Source organism: Tyto alba, unplaced genomic scaffold, assembly GCF_018691265.1.
Source record: "Tyto alba isolate M040663 unplaced genomic scaffold, T.alba_DEE_v4.0 Super-Scaffold_33, whole genome shotgun sequence".
Lineage (NCBI taxonomy): Eukaryota > Metazoa > Chordata > Aves > Strigiformes > Tytonidae > Tyto > Tyto alba.
Window position 1 is genome coordinate 16,623,971 of NW_024881308.1, and position 16,113 is coordinate 16,640,083.

The following is a 16,113-nucleotide window of genomic DNA, read 5'->3' on the forward strand; positions in this document are numbered from 1 at the left end:
CTCTCCTGTGCTTTGCATCCGAGGTGTCCTGCGAGACTGCCGGCTGCTCCCACCCGTGAGTTCGGGCAGTGGGGAGTGAGTGTTGAGTCCCCAATGCTGCCTAAGGATGTGACTGTGTGCGAGACATTTGGAATGGGTTACTGTTCACCTGGAGCGATTCGGGGAAGGCGCTTGTAAAATGGTTGTTGAAAACGGAATAACTCAGTTTTACGCAAAATGTTTAAAAGGAAGGTTTGCCTTTAATTTTTCTCATTCATCTTTTTCAAGTGGATGAGAAAAATGCTCTTGTGCGCCACCTCATCCTTCTGGTGCCCAAGCTCTGCTGTCCACGTCGTCGGGAGCGTTAATTTGTGTCTCCAATGTAATGCTGTCGTGCCATTTTTCAAAGACAAGCGTGGGAGTGTTTGATCTTTTAACTGTGAATTCGTACAATCTGCCAGGCTGCAGATCCCGGACTACGCATGTGTTGGAGGTGACTGTCTGAATCCTACCGTATCCCACATCTGTCTGAGTCCCATTTGTCAGTAACTTAACGTGCAGTTCACATGGTTCGAGGTGTGACTCTTGATTTTCGGAAAACCACTTGAGCTTGGCCCAGTCCTTGTGTGCAAATGATTCATTTCGATCAAAAATCAGTGGCATCTTTGTACAGAGAGAAAGCCTAATCTTGGGGAGTCCGGCATGTCTAAGATCTGCATGGGACACCAAACGGTGCTTGACATAGAGCTTTCCTGGCACTTCCAAGGAAAGGAGAGTTTTCATGAACTCGGAGAGATTGGACAGTCTCTGCATAATCAAGTCCCACTGGGAGAGGAAGGTTGTCATGTCACAGGTCTCTACGTAACTGCTCAACTCCTCTCGACCTTGTTCCAGCTGTTCTAACAGCTCGGTTAAAAGTGACAGCTGGATTTCAGTCTGGTTTTTTCCCACCTTCTTCATCCTCTGGAGTTGGCAGGGGTCTGCTAGTTGCAAGATGTCAATGCAACGCATCATGTGGTTCTGGTCTCTCACGTTCAAGTGTTTGGGCTCGATGTCCAAGTAAAAGTAGCATTTCTTCAGCAGCTCAACTTTGTTCTGGTGGTGCTGGAGGTAGTGGAGGCTCAGGCTGGAGTGCAGGAACTGCAGAACAAGGTTTCTCCTTTCCAAATACTGCTGCCAGCTGGTGTTGTCTTGTTCTTCACTCTGCACAGTACTCTCCAAACTGGATTCTAATTCATTCAACATCACAGACATGATTCCAAAGCTTGGTTGCTGTGTCAGAAAACAGCAAGAACAGCATTAAAAACCAAAGGAAAAGCCGCTGCGAGGGACTATAATCATGGCTGTGACTCTTTTCCTCTCTTAGTTATAAAGCTTAGCTTATAAATTTATAGATGGGAAAGAACTGTTAGACTAGGTGTAGGTCCAGAGATATCTTCCATTATAGTGGTAGGATTTCTAATGTTTTGTACAGTCTACTTTTATATATTCCATTCAACTGGTCGCCTGCTACTCCCCCCTTGAGAGGTTCTACCTCTGCTTAATAGATCCACTGTCAGGAACTATTCTCTGATATACTCTGACGAAATTTCTCCCTATCTTATTATCTTCTGTTTCATTCTAATTAGATGCCTTTGTACTCCTGTAAGCAATTTCTTTCCATTCTTCTACCCCTCTGGAGATCTCTATTTTTCTCTCTTTGTAATCTGCCAGGCTGTTGAGGTATGAGACCCATCTTCTAAGCCAATTCTTACAGCTCCATAATCACCTTGGTGATTCAAATTAACCCTCTGCCCCCCAAGCGAGCTGGTACGCAGCAGGCAGAACCATGCAACACATGGAGTGCCACCTCACAACAGCTTTCAAGAGGAATGCTAGCATTTTTCCTTGCACCTCTGCCTCCAACAGTGGATTGGCAGTCATAACCTGACAACGTTTTCAGTGATGTAGTGCTTTCCCTTCCTTTGGTTTTAGTTTGTATCATACCTCGGCCCATGCTATCTACTTGCTTTCTTGTAGAAGGATTCCATTACTCTATAGACAACGTACAGTGTAAGAATGAAATACACGTAAAGCACCTGTGAACAGGTAACAGTTTGCTGTTAAGAAGGTGTTTCAGTAGTGGTCCTTCGTGGCGCCGTATCTGCTGTCTTAGCTGTTCCATCTACCAGCAAAGCCGTGCTCTGGCTGGTGGTGCCTGCTGAGCCAAGATGGAAGGTGTTTCTCTGTTGTGCTTTCGCTGAAGTACCTGCAGCTCACACAGCTTATATATCATACACAGAAATTAGCTAAATAAATGTCCGTGTCCCTGCTGTCAGTGATATTGTAAGGAGAATGAAGCTTGACGCTGAGAATGTGGCTTTCACAAGCTGAACACGATTTGAAATACAGAATTCTGAACGAAAGATTTTGTGACCTCAGTCAGACTGCTATGACATGCTCTAGCAACATTTAACTTTCCTCATTCTTTGTCATTTTCTAGTTATAATTATTTAAATTCTTGTAGTGTCTAACTGGGATACTTCAATTCTTACATGTCTTGTGGAAGCTAGATGGTGGTATCTAGCTGACAAAGCAATTTTTCTTAGCCTTATTTTCTCTAAATACGTTACCGAACTCATACTACTTCCTCGGAGGAATTTCAAGTGTTTGTAAACCTTTCAGATGTCTGGCCCCTAGCTGCGCTACAATTTATACTGAAATTCACTCGTTCACAGCAACTTTGTTTCCAAGAGAACTGTCAACTTTAAAAAAAAAAAACAAAACAAAACCAAAACAATCTGTATTTCCTTTTCGCCTTTTTTTCTTTCCACAAAAAGAAAAAAGAAAAAAAAAAAAAATCTAAACCAAAGCAGTGCCAGCTCCTGGCATCCCCGTATGGAGTGCAACAGGGACAGCACACGCACCAGGTTACATTACCCCGCTTTCAGCACGATTTGGCTCCCTAGAGCAGCCTGTTTGCCCACAGGCAGAGCTGTGATTGTGCTTGTTTTTATATGCCTTTTTTTTTTTTTTTTACCCCTTGCCAGAAATGACTGTTTTCCTAGTAGCACCGCTATTTGCAGCCTGGGAGGCTGCAGTTTATCCAAAAGCTGGGGGGGGGGGGGGGGGGGCTGCTCGGTCCTGGGCTCCCCCGGGCCAAGGCTTGGGGGGGGGTGGGGGTGGAAGGGGGCACCCATGGGTGCTGGAGCCACCCCAAGGCTGCGGCCCTCCTCGCGTCACCCCGAGGTGGGGGGACAAACCCCGGGGTGCAGGAAGGTTTTAACCAGCCCCGTCGAGCCCCGGACCCACCTTGTCGGGCCCCGGGGAGCTCCGTCCAGCGGCTCCGGCCCCGGCCCGCCCGCCCGCGGCCTTGTAGGCCGCGACGGTTGCCATGGCGACGCATTATGGCGTGCGGGGCCGGGACCGGGACTGGGGCCGAGGGGGGGTCCCTGCCTGCCCCTGCCCCGGGGGGAGCCGCGGGCAAACCGCCCAAGGACGAGGCTGCAGCACCTTGGGGTGGACGCGGGTGCTGCTCCAGCTCGCCGGGCCGCCGGTTTCCACCACCCAGTCACGGCCCCCAGCACCCACCAACTTCTCCCCCTGTGATGCTCTTTCCTCTCGGCAGCAGCGGGTTGGGGGCGGTGTGGGGGGTCGTGCCCTAATTATCTATGGGACTGTAGGTCCCCAAATTGTTTGTGCCTTCTCCGTAAATCTCAGTAATCTGCTCCTCAGCCACCCACACACACACCCCCCGCCACCGCTTCACCCTCAGGTCCCTGGGGAAACGCGGTACCTGCAGGTTTGGCAGCCGGCCCGAGGGGAGACGGCCGCGCGCTCTCTGCCCGCTCTAATTAGCAGCATCTGATTTTATACCAAAAGCAGCAGAAAGCCGGTGGCTCGAGTCACTTACAGCGAGCCGGCGCACAATGCCCAGCTGTTGTAATCGTGGTGTGATGCATGCGAGGGCTCAGCGCGGTCCCTGGGCTGGGCATGGTGCACTCGGAGGTGCGAGAAGGCAACGGCCCGTCGTACTGGAGGGCACGGAGGAGAAGAACAGTGGGATTGAGGGCTCTGTGCTTCCCTCTTTGCTGGCGTGTTTTGTTTCACTCCCATCTTGTGCCCTTGCTGTCGTGACGGGACTGTGGGAGCGTTAAGGGGGCGAAAGGACCGTGCTCTGAGGTTTGTGATCATCAGGGCATCCAACATACGCTTTCCAAAGCCTTGCTTTCCTGCGCAAAATGTCCCCGTTGCTCCTCCAGCGTGTTTCACCTCCACTCCGTGGAGCTAGGCAGCATTTTCAATGTTTGATGAGCCCTAGCTGCAAGGCCAAGGAGCCTGCCTAACTGAGCTGCTTCACTGCGGGCTGGTTTTAAACTCTGAGTTTAGAGCCTGGACCTCAGCGGCAAACTGCGAGGACACAGCCTCCAGCCAAGGCTCCCTGCAGACAGAGCTGAAGGAGCTAAGGCAGGACAGCCAGAAAATGGTAAATGCTAGCTCAGAGCAAGGCGCAGGGAGTGCAGCACTGAGCCGAAAAGCTGGCTCCCTCCTGGGAAGCCTTAAGGTCGTGGTAGTGGCACCCTGCGAGGTGGCTGCGGTGAAGGGCCATGCTGACACACGGGTGCCTTGTTTCTCACGCCACAGGCACCTCGCCGGGGCTCTGAGTTTTGCCTGGTGTAGGTCTGTCTCTGCTCCTGGGGGCTGGTGAATCCTCGCAGCCCCCGCTAGCCGGGCTGCTCCAATCAGCTGCACTGTTTGTAGCATTTCTGGAAGGACGATTGCGAATGACCCTGCCCTGAATTCCTGAGCATTAGGGCATATGATGGTCAGCACCCCGCTGCTGCTCTGCCTGGGACCTGCTCTGAGCCCAGAGTGGGGTGGATCTGAGATACCCACAGCTGGGCTTCAACTTTGTTCTCTGCTGCTTTGCAAGATGTTAATATTCATCCAGGCAAGCATAGGCGGTTCTGCAGTACTAACAGGACCTGCTGGGCTTTATGGCATGCTGTTTGGCAGGGGTATTTTAACTTTTAAAGGGTGAATCTTTCAGTCTTTACATCTGAGGCCAGACACGCTCCAGTGCTTTGCTCTCCACAGCGAGACTGAGGCTGTTTCACAAAGTGTCAGGAGTTTTGTTAAACACATAGTCCTTATTAAAGGGATGTGTTGAAACGGGATATAAACTGCTCCAGTAAGTGCAGCGAACTGCGTTTTGCATAGGAAGGGATTTTCCTGCTCTGCCTTGCTGCAGGACCTGACTGGCCAGTCAGCTGTTTTGTCATGGAGAGACTGGCTCGTCTTGTTCACGGTGGCAAGCTCAATACCATGACCAGTGTGTTCATCAGGAAACACAGGCACCTGCATCTGAAGGTGCTTCATACTCCGTGCGATTAAATCTTTGGGTCAAGGATTAGTCTTAATGCTGTCCTGTACACTTAGCTGGTGCATCTCTGCTAAGCTTTTTTAATTGAATGATAGGCAAGATCCATAACACCAGCCCTGAGCTTCTGCTTGAACATCAAGGGAGGAGGCAATCTGTCATTTTAAGAAATCAATGCATCTTCTCAAGGCAGCCGGAGCTTACCATTTCATTTCACAGCTGCCAAGAGATTAACTATACGATTGTCAGCTATGATTCTCTAACAGACAAGGAAGATAACAAATATGAGTGAAAGAAGGTTGATTGATAGCCTTGCTTGGGAGGGAGGACTAGCAGCCATCAGTATTTGGTCATAACTCCAGGTTTCTGCAGGAAATTAATGTTCATGCTCATGTCATGGATCCCAGTCCTGCTATTCAGGCTGTGTGTGCCGGGCACTAGACCTGGCTTTTCCCTCGCCTTTGGCTTAAGGCCGTAAGAAGAGTCCTGTGGAGGCCCAGCTAACCTCGCCTCCTGTCTGAAGATGTCTTTGTATTTACTAGCTCTCGGTGGAGAGCATGTCTGCCTTCGAGGTGGCCAGGTCTAGGCTGCTCAGGGTGTTCCTGTACCCCAGAACTGACCTGAAAAAGGTGGAGGTAGAAGTTGAAGGTATCGCACAGCTGAGCTGGGCGCAGTGGCTGAGCTTCTCACACAGCAAAGGTGAAATCCTGGGCTTAGCAATTTTTGCTCCTTGTTTTGGCAAGGTTAGGCTGTCACCCGAGCACTTCTATGAGCACAGCATGGTGCGCGTTTGAAACGGAGTTTATTGCTGGAGTTGTGCCGAGACTTTTGCACTAGGCTTACTTGGGCTTCTCATTATCATAAATGCTAAACTTCAGCCCAAATTTAGCATGGAAAAATGGAAGCCCTTTGGCTGCCCCTATGCTGAACAGCTGGCCAAGCTGCTGTCTTGATTTTAGGACTAGGAGCATAAACCTGCTTATAGTCTGCACCTGAAATTATACTGTTTTCTGTAGCTGTGCATCAGGGATCAAGTCAACTGTAGGATTTTACAGCCCTCTATGAATCTCTTTGAATTAATACAAATGTATTTGAAGCATTCAAACACCATGTGCCCCTTTTTTCCCCCCTCTCTCATCAGCTGAGCTGTCTCTGTAGCAGAGCTGACAGCCGCTGTCTGCCACGTTTGTCATTCTGCCCCGTCCTCCTGCCCACAGCATCAGAATAAAGAACTTGTTAGTCCTGTCTTTGAGATCAAGATATAAGTAGACAATTGATTTTCCTCCCTCTTCTCATTAGTGAGCTCTGACACTTAATAAAACATATATTTCCACTCTCGGGGTAAGCAAAACACCCAGACAGTGCCTGTCAGAGAGAGCTGGGAGCGGGGATTCATCTTTATGGAAAATCAATAGCTGGAACAGAGAAATTGGCAGAACCCAAATTAAAAGTCGCTGGCAATTTCTGTCTTCATATCTCATGTCTACTGCATTTCTGAAACAGTAATTTGCTGCGAAGGAAACCACCACAGGGGCAGGGAGGAGGATGGCCTTTGTGCCCGGTTCTTCCTCTGCTGCTGCCAGACGGGGCCCCGCGGGTGAGGGTGGGTGACGGGCAGGCGCAGGTTTGGAGCTGCTCTTTGGGCAGATCCCGGGGCCAGGGCTCTCCCACACAGACCTTTCTGCTCGAGGTTGTATCTCCATGGCCGTTGCCGGCACCACTATGATAAGTCTGCCAACTTCACCACCTCCTCCGGGGTTCCTGGCTGTGTCCCCACATCCCCGGACGGTGCCCACAACTCGTTGTGTTTGCCTGGCCCCACGGAGCGGGGCTTTCAGAGCAGGGCTGCCCATCAGCTGGCTTGCCCTGAGCCACTTCAAACCCCGTTATCACAGGGGGTGTGACTGATTTACTCACTGCTTGCTCCCAGTTTCACTGGTGCCTCATACACCGGGAATAAATCATACATTCCAGATATATCCCAAATCTAAATCATCGCCACGCATCAGCGAACTCGCTTTGCTCGTCACGCTGTGATTCAGAAGGCTTGCTTCGAGAAGGAAGGGGGACATAAGTTTTCTAACGAAGCTGGCAGGGGGGAACTGCTCTCCTGGGATGCAAAAGCCCCAGCTGGACCAGATCAGGGAGGAGTTAATTGTGTCCCTGAGGCAGCAATTATCTCCAGCTGATTACACCCACTAAGGGCACCTTAGGAGGGAGCCCCACAGCCTGGACCTGCTGGAGTTTGGGGTAGCTGTTTGTCTTCAGCAGGCCCAGAAGTTTGTGGGTTTGGAGGCTGGTTTGGGGCAAAAACCTCCCCTGGTCTGCGCCCAGCCCTGAGATCGGCTCCGTGTGGGGCTGAGCGCTCCAGATTTCCTCGGATAGGAGAAAGGGAGCCTTGTTTGTTAGCTCACCTTTCCTCCCCCGATGAGTGTGTGAGGATTAGACAGCCCAGACAGGTCTCAGCACCGAAGGGGAGTCCTGGGACGGACAGACCCTCCTTTCTCCAGCGGTGACATTAATTTAAGTACTCTGACACGTGTGCAGGACGTGAGAGGTGAGAGCTTGTCTGAGCCGCAGGTTACAGCGGCGGCTGCTTTACCGATGATCTAGCTCAGGAAGATGGAGCGGGGTCATGGAAGCTCCTTTATCTTGCTGGAAGCTCATCACAAGCCCGCTCGGATATCCTTGTGCTGTGCTGCGCTTTGCAAGACAGGCGTCCTTGAGCAGAAGTTCAAGGCAGGCTGTCGTGTCCCAGATCCCACGAGACAGCCCTTGCCGGCAGGCTCAGCCGTGCACCCCCCCCGCTTTTTCCAGGAGAAATTCCCAAAGGGGTCACATTTTCAGCCTTGTCCCCCAGTCGTCACCTGCAGTCAGTCCCCGCTTGGGGCTGCGGCCGGAGCACGGCGGAGCTAATGTCAGGCTGTAGCTTTCCCAGGGAGCCGGGTGTTTGCCCCTACCCGGGCACGGGACATGGAAGCAGCTCCGAGGCTCCAGCGTTTGTCCTGCTGGGATCCTGGTGACCAGCACCTTCCGTACCAGTGGGCAGAGCAGGGCAGGCAGAGCTGGAGCCCGCGTCCGGTGATTTATCTCCTGGCTGGTTGGCTCGTGCTCCCTTCCATCTCTCCGGGCTGGCGCGTTCATCTGCAGTGCTGGATAAATCAGCCCAAAGGCATCATTCCCACAGCAGCTTCCAGCAAGGGGGGGGGGAGGGGGCTGCAGACCCCCAGGGCATAAGCAAGACAAGGGCATTTTATTTCTCGCCCTTGAAGGCTGTGGGTTTGGAAACATTTGTCGGTATTCCTCAAACACAGGGCCAGTATTGAGGCATTTCTGTGTTAGGAGGAGGAATTGAGGCTCACGGTAAGATAACGGCCTGCTTGGGTTTGTGGAAGAGGGGAGGTGACCCCTGTGTGACGTGTTTAGTGCCCCTCACAGATTCCCAGAACGATTTTCGGAGGGGGAACGAGCATCTTTCACAAGACCACAGATGCTGGCCCTCCCCGGGTTAGAACAAGAGTGCCAGTGGGGCTGGGTCCATGAGGAGGGAGCCGAGTTGGAGCACGGGGCGATGTGCCACTGGGTCAGGCTTTGCTGCTGCTCGCAGGGGTGCTCGCCCCGGGGGTCCCATCCAGCCCTGGCGCTGGGGCAGGGAGCTGCAGCCCTGCGTGGCAGTGGGCCGTGGGGTTAATCCTCTGGGCCAGAGAAGGGGGGGTCGTTCTGGGAATACTGACAGCCCCCAGCTCCGGCAGCAGGACGGTGAGGCTGAAGCCATGTCCGTGTCAGCTCATCCATCTCCGCCGCTCGCAGGCTGGTCCCGGGGCAAGCGCAGGCTTTCGCAGCTCTAAGTGGGGTTGGAGGAGGATGCAATTCTGGAGAACAAGATTCACTTGCAAAACCTGGGGGGGGGGGGAAATTAAAGTTCTTGGCTGAGAAGCTTGTTTAAAGATCTTATCTCTGGCAGAGGAAATAAGGTCTTAATTCCCTCCCTCGCCGCTCGCCTCCCAGCGCGTCTTCGCAAGTGCTGGGTCCCCAGAGGAGCGCAGGCCATTAACTCTGCCAGGAAACGAGCTGGAAACGAGAGGCGGCTTTTGTTTGTGGAACTGAGACTGACCTGAAGTGCCTCTGGGCGAAGCTGCTCCTCTGCCACCTGCGGTCCCTGCTGTGGGGGAGAGGCAGGTGGAGCGTGCGGGGTGGGCACCCTGCGCCCTGCCCAGCTCCGCAACGTGCATTCCAGGCAGATGAGAGCAGGCGAAAGGTATATTTGGCTTTTCTGACTTGGCCGTTTCCCTTTTCGGAAGCTTCGGTTGGAATTGGGAGGTGGTTTTGGGTGATGTTGTTCCCCCTCCCCCCCCAACCCCGCTCCATCCCCCCGGGGCAGAGCTGGCATCGCTGGGGCTGCCTAGGGGGGGTGGTTCTGCAGGGGGAAGGATGGGGTGGCCGTGGCCATCACGCACATGGGGGGCTGCACTGCTCCTGTCCAACCTGGCGCTGGGTTGCTGTTGGGGTGCTGTGGGCCATGGGATAAAAGGTATTTAATAAGTGCCAGCCTGATGCCATCCACAGCTTTACCCACCGTGCAGCAGAGCGCCAGGGCTGGGGGCTCTCCCTGTGCCGAGGACCCCCCTGACTGTCCTGCAACCGAACGGGGGGGACACGGGGAGGGGGGGGGGGGAGCCACCCTCCCGCCTCGCAGCAGGGCGGCCGGTGAGGAGAGCAGAGCCCCCCGCTCGCCAGCGCGCCGGCTTTCGTCCCCTCCCGCTTCATCGTCACCTCCACCCACACGAAGAGCCTCGTCTGAGTCATCTCCCCGGGGAAATGGAGTGTGTGGGCTTAGCGCAGCTTTAGCTGTTCATCCTCTGCTTTGCTGGAGCCTGACACGGGGTGGGGGGGTAAGCTGGAGCTATTCATTGACGTGGAGATGAGGCAGATGAATGTCCTGGACCAATAAACCAGACCTAGCTCTCCTCCTACCAGCTCGAGCAGCCGCTGTCGCGCCGCGGTCCAGCGCGGCCCGCTGAAGTGGCTGCTGCTTGAGGAGCTCAAGAGATCTTAAAAAGAAATATGGACTTGCGTTTTGCACTGAGTGCTTCAGCTGTAACACGCAGTGCCGGTGGCTCTGTGGAGAGGAGGCTCTCGGAAATGTTCCCCCCGTGTGTCGAAGCGGGGAGAGGGGGAGCGAAAGCCGACGGTGGCAGCGTCTCACCTCTGCTCGCTGATGTTAAATCCCTCGCTGGGGTGAGGTTGGCGCTTGCCCCACCAGCACCCAGGACCGTGACTGGCCTCGTGGTGGCTGCCACAGGTTGCCTTCTCTTCTCCCTGCTGCCTTTGCCACGTGCAGCCCTTCCCCAGCACGTGCCCTCCTGGTCCCCGAGGAGCAGCAGAGCAGCGGGATGCCTGGTGCTGGGGGACTTTTGTCAGCGATCGAGTACTTGAAGCGTCTTTGTGGAGTTCAGCAGCCCTCTTTGCATACGAAATAGCAGGTCTCCAGAGAGCAAAGCCGGAGTGAAACGTTTCTCCTGGTGACTGACACCAACCTCTCTCCGCTAATGATGTTAAAAGCTTTTTGGCTGTCGGCGGTGCTGTGCGGCCACCTGCCCTCACTGGCTTCTCGCCTGCAGCGTGGCGGCACACGTGCGAGGTGACCCGGGCTCCCACCCCACGCTTCTGCTGAATTTCATCTTCATCACATTTGCGGGGGGGGGGGCCAGGCTAACGAGAGCTGGGGGAGCTCAGGGAGCGTGTTACGTGTCTGGTCACAGAGACACGTGTGTGATGCCGTGAACCTGGAGGGTGGCAAAGTGAGCCTTGTAGCTTAAAACAGAAAGATGTCATGAGAGCAAAAGGAGCCTTCTTGGAGGTGCAACGTTGGTGCTGAGGCGTTTGGGGGGTGACTACGTGTGGTGGGGCACAGCCGCTCGCTGCAGCTGCATTTGTCACCCGGACAGGGACAGTCTCGAGGCTTGTCCCACACTTGCTGCCAGTGAGACCAGAGCCGACCCGGCCCCTTCCCTGCCTGCAGGCAGGATGCTCTGGGCAGGACCAGGGGGCTGTTTAAGCACCCAGGGTTGCCCTCGCAGTGGGTGCCATGCAGCCAGTGCCCCTCCGCCCCAAGATAACCAACCTGGAAACTGGGGCTCCAGGGGAAACGTGGCTTGGGCCCCCCCTTGTTTGCTTGCCCGTGAGTGGGGCAGCTCTGGCCCTCCGGCATCGCTCCAGCCGGGGCTCACCAGCTCCACTGCGGCCCCACTGGGCTGAAAGCATCCGTTTTAGGTCCCTGTCAGCAGCGATTTGGGAGCACAATGCTGATGGCCGTGCCTGGGGGAGCCGGTGGCCACGTGGCCAGCGGTGCTGGGGCTGCCAGAGGGGGAGCGGGAGGGGAGGACTGGCCGCCGAGCACGTTGCCGCGGCTGCCCCGGGTCACACGAGGCTGCGGGGCCGTTACGCAAGGGCTGGCGAGCGGCGGTGCGTGGCCCGGTGTGCTGGGACACCCCGTGTCCCACGCCAGCTCGAGGTGGCCCTAAGCCCCTTGACACCCGTTCCCTGCCCACAGGAAAATGTCCCGTGGCCGCAGGGTGCGGCTCAGCCTCGCTGCGCTTCTCCCATCGTGGATGTTAGCCGTGGCACTGGGGGGGGTCCTGGCTAGAAACAGGGCTACCAGGGCTCCTAGCTGCTGCGACCGGCTTGGTTTTGGGCTGTTCCATTTGGGATTTGGGGCAGAAGAGCTGTGCAAAGGGAGAAAAATATTTGTGGCTACTAAAGTGGCAGTTTTGCAGAGCATTTTCCTCGCTGGGTTTGCAGCCACCTCTGGGGCGGGTGGCCGGCTGGGCGAGCGGCTGCTCGTCCTCTTTGGCTCCCGACCTGGGGGCGGGGGGTGGTGCTGGGGACAGGGAGGTGTTTCCGCAGGCAGCGTGCGGGCAGAGGCTGAGCTTTGCCTGCCCCACTAATCCCCGTGGCCGCCTTGGTGTCTGGAGCAAGAACGGGGCTAAACCTAATCGGGGATGAGGATAAACGGCTGCGGGTGCCGCGTGCCAGGGAGCCACGTTCTGGCTGGCACTGGCCACCGTGCTTTGGTTTAGTGCCCTAAGCCCCGAGGTCAGGCCGGCTAGCCCCGCCGTGGCTCAGCTGCCCTCTGGGCTGGAGCTGGAACAGCTTCAGGGCCCCAGTCTGGCCACCGCTGCCCCGGGGGGTCTCCCCTTCCTCAGAAACCCGCTGCTGGACAAATGCACGAAGCCTGTGTGTCGTGTGAGGCTTTTCAACCCCATCAAATAGCTTTATTCACACAAACATCTCTTAATTTACAAAGCCTCTGCCACTCATACACGTCAGGGTATCCACAGTGTTCAAAGAACTTAAATAGAACGTCTCATATCAACCCAAGTAAACCAAGTACAAAAAATATTTATATAAAGTTGTTCACAAATAGGTCCTAGATTACCAGCTTCTGTGCAAAAAAAAAAAAGAAAGAAAATAAAAATACAGATTCCTTTACTAACATCGTTATCTTTAGTTTGGAGTCTGGGTTTAAGCCTTTTCCTCTTGCTAGCTCAGCACAGGGGCTGCAGGGAGTAGGGGGAGCCTGGGGCAGGGCTGGGCAGGGGTGCCCCTGGGCTGGGGGGGGTCCCCCCCAGCCCCCACCCCGGCCCAGAAGGGAAGCAGCTCAGCTCTGCAAAGCTGCTGCGTTTTGCTGGATGAGCGAGCTGCAGGCTCGGGCTGGGCTGGGCAGCCCTTGGGGAAGGGGGGGGCAGGCTCCAGAATGGGGGACACCAAGCAGCCCCATGTGACCCCCCACACACCCCAACCCCGCGAGCTCTTCCCGCAGCCCGGACATCACCCCCGGGGGGGTTGAAAGCTCTTGGGCAGACTGCAGCCAAAGGGGATGTGTCCCTTCCAGCTGCACCCGCCACCCCAAAGTGGGAAATGCTTTTGGGTGTGAAGGGCCACAGGCTGCGACGTGCCCGGTACGGAGCGGAGCCGCCGGCGCTGCTCTCCCTTCCCCACCACACCACCAGCGCCTCGGCGAGGGAGCATCGGCCGCGTCCCGCTGCCGAGGGAGCCCGAGGCTTTCATTTCCAGATGCTGCCCCTCTGCTGAGCCTCAGGCCTGCGAGGAGCCGGGGTAAAGCACACAGCCTGCTCCCGGCAGCAGGGCCTGGCTGGAAGGCGACCAGGAGCTCCCCCAGCCCCGGGAGGCTCGGGCAGCGCACGCCAGGGCTAGCGAAGGAAAGCAGCAACGCGTTTCCCTGCTCTCGTGACCTGCAGAAAGCACGGGGGAAACGTGTCCCAGTTTGTGCCCTGAAGCGGCTGCCCCACGCCACTTGGCAGGCTTAAACCCAGACTCGGTACTGCACACGGAGGAGACACACAAACGCACACGGTGGAGGATTTCCACAACGATTGGTGATGCTTGTGTTAAGTCTTATTGCTCCAGAAAGGCTCTGGGAGCCTCTGATATGTGAAGGAGCTGGGTCCTGAGGAGTAAAGGAAGACCACAGGGGTAACTCTTATCTGTCACTAGCACTGCTGAACCTCAAACACAGCAGCAAGGGGACAAAGGGGAGCTAATCTTACCCCTCTAGGCTAGAGCCACCTCTGCTCTCTCCTCCCCACAGACCAAAGCTGGTCGGGAGATCCCCACGACACCTGCCTGACGCTGGCAGTGCCAAGCCTTGCTGCAGGCTGGTGCAGATAACACCTTGCCCAATCCTCCAGAGGCTTGGCTTGTCCCCCCCCCGCCCCCTTCCCCCCAACCCCACACCCCTCTTGTAAACAGCATAGTCAGAAGTAAACAGTTTCATACAATCACTCCCCCAGCCCAAGCACCGGCTTAGGCCCCGCAAGCCCAGAGGGCTGCAGGGATTCACCAGAGGGTGCTTGGCTCCCCCCGCCCCCCCCCCCCCCAGCACCTGGATGCTCAGCTTTTTTTTGCGGCCAGGAAAAGATGGAGACGGCCTGGCCCTGGGCTGGGCGACAGGCTGCAGGCTCGGTGCTGCTTTCTTAGGCTTGAGTTTTCCCAGCGGTGCATCCTAACGCCAAAACCAGCTACAGCGGAGGGTTCAGCCTGCAGGAGCCGGGCAGGAGCTGCCCGACAGACCCACCTGGGAAGAGAAGCCTAAACATCCTCCATCCCACAGCACACGCAGGTTTGAGCTGTTCCCCATTCCCACCTTGTTCTAGAGGGAGTGCTGGTCCGGGCCAAAGTAACTGGGAGGAGAGATGCTGGGAGCTGTAAACATGAGGCAGGTTCCTGTATAGTCTGGGGAGCCGAGCACAAACAGCAGCAAAATCATCATGCTCTTAAAAGGACAAACTAATCAGGGAAACATCCACACTGGCCGAAGGCTGGCAGCCCTAGGACTTGTCCTTGGGGGCGTTTGCTAAATCCTAAGTAAGGCACTACGGTCTAGCTCGCTAACATCAAGCTGCTTTAACAACACATCTGCAACGAAAAAGCTGAGGTGGAGCCGTGTGGTTTGAAGATGGCCTGGAAGAGTGGTGGACCAAGGGGGTTGACCCTCCCAGGGCCCGCCTGGCCGCTGCATGCCCAGCTCAATCCTGTCCCCAGGGAGGAGCAGGGTGCTGGCAGCTGCCCCCGTGAGCAACCCACTCACCCCCTTCCACCTCCTGCGTTCCAGGCTTAGGTTTCCACACATGGAAACCTCCCTTCAAGCGGGATGTGATGCCTGGGGAGGGGCCTTCCAGCAGGGAGAACTCCCTGAGCAAGGCTGGGGTGGGGGGGGGGGGAGGTAAAGCCCTCTTACTGCACCCCTCTTCAAGCCAGGGTTAGGTTCTAACAGCTGTAACAGTCGGGAGCAAAGGCTCTGTCAGGTGGAGAAGCAGCACGACCCAGTGATCGGGGCGCTAACGTTGCGCTTGTGAACTACTACAGGGTTCAGCTCTCAGCACAGCCCTGCTGCGGGGCTCTGCGAGCCCTCCCCGGGAGCTGGGGGGAGAAACCCCCCCCCGGCAGCTCCTCGGCACGGCCGCCGCAGGGATCTGCTGCTCCTTCGAGAGCAACAAGAGCAGCCAAAGCACCGCGCAAAGCCCCCCCAAGAGTGCTCTTGCAGCCAGGGCCCAGCACGGCGCCTGCTAACCAACCCCAAACCGCTCAAACCCCGGTAACCAGCCTGGAGGGAGCCCAGGGCAGCCCTGGTCTGGCTGCAGCCCACAGAAATATCCCTGCGAACAACCAGAAGAGCACTGAGGGAACGGGGGGGGGGGGCTTGGCGCTGAATTTGTGCCGTCCAAACCTTCGCAAGTCACAGACAGATGGTCTGGAGCCTCCTGGCATCATCCTCCTAAGAGGGACCTGGCCTTCCTGCAGCGACAGCCTTAGCTTTGGGGCCTGGAATAGGTGGAAGAGAAAAAAAAGAAAGCCCTCCTTCCTTCCCCTGCTTTAGCTCTGCCTTAGCCCACCTGAATTTCCTGCGTTTCCATTCATTCCCGTGAGGTCAGCAAGGTACAACACTGATACAAGGAGGTGCTGCCAGTTCAGGAACCTGCCAGTGGTGACAGGGGAGCCAGGAGCAGCTCCCACAGCCAGGGCCGAGCGGGTCGCGGGGACCCTCTTGTCCCCCGTGGCCCCGGCCAGCCCCGAGCACTTGGGCAGCTCGGGAGCGACGCCGGGTCAGACCAGCCCGCTCCCCAAACCGCTGCCGGGTGATTTAGCCCGGGGAGAAGTGGTTTAGGCGGTTCAGAACCTGCAGGGTGGAGAAGAGGTGGTGCTTTACATTGCATTTACAGTGAGCAAAGCCTGAAGACCAACAACACGGGTTC

The 16,113-nt window shown here is 56.0% G+C and overlaps 1 protein-coding gene across 1 annotated transcript; it reads right to left on the reverse strand.

The window, feature by feature from the left end:
- Positions 1-258: 258 nt before the first annotated feature.
- FNDC11 (fibronectin type III domain containing 11) lies at positions 259-3,354 on the reverse strand. The gene is made up of 2 exons (XM_042800749.1): positions 3,271-3,354; positions 259-1,251 (listed from the first exon to the last, which is right to left on the reverse strand). Exons 1-2 carry the CDS (start codon positions 3,352-3,354, stop codon positions 298-300), a joined length of 1,038 nt encoding a protein of 345 aa, XP_042656683.1. The 3' UTR covers positions 259-297.
- Between the last annotated feature and the right edge of the window lie 12,759 nt (positions 3,355-16,113).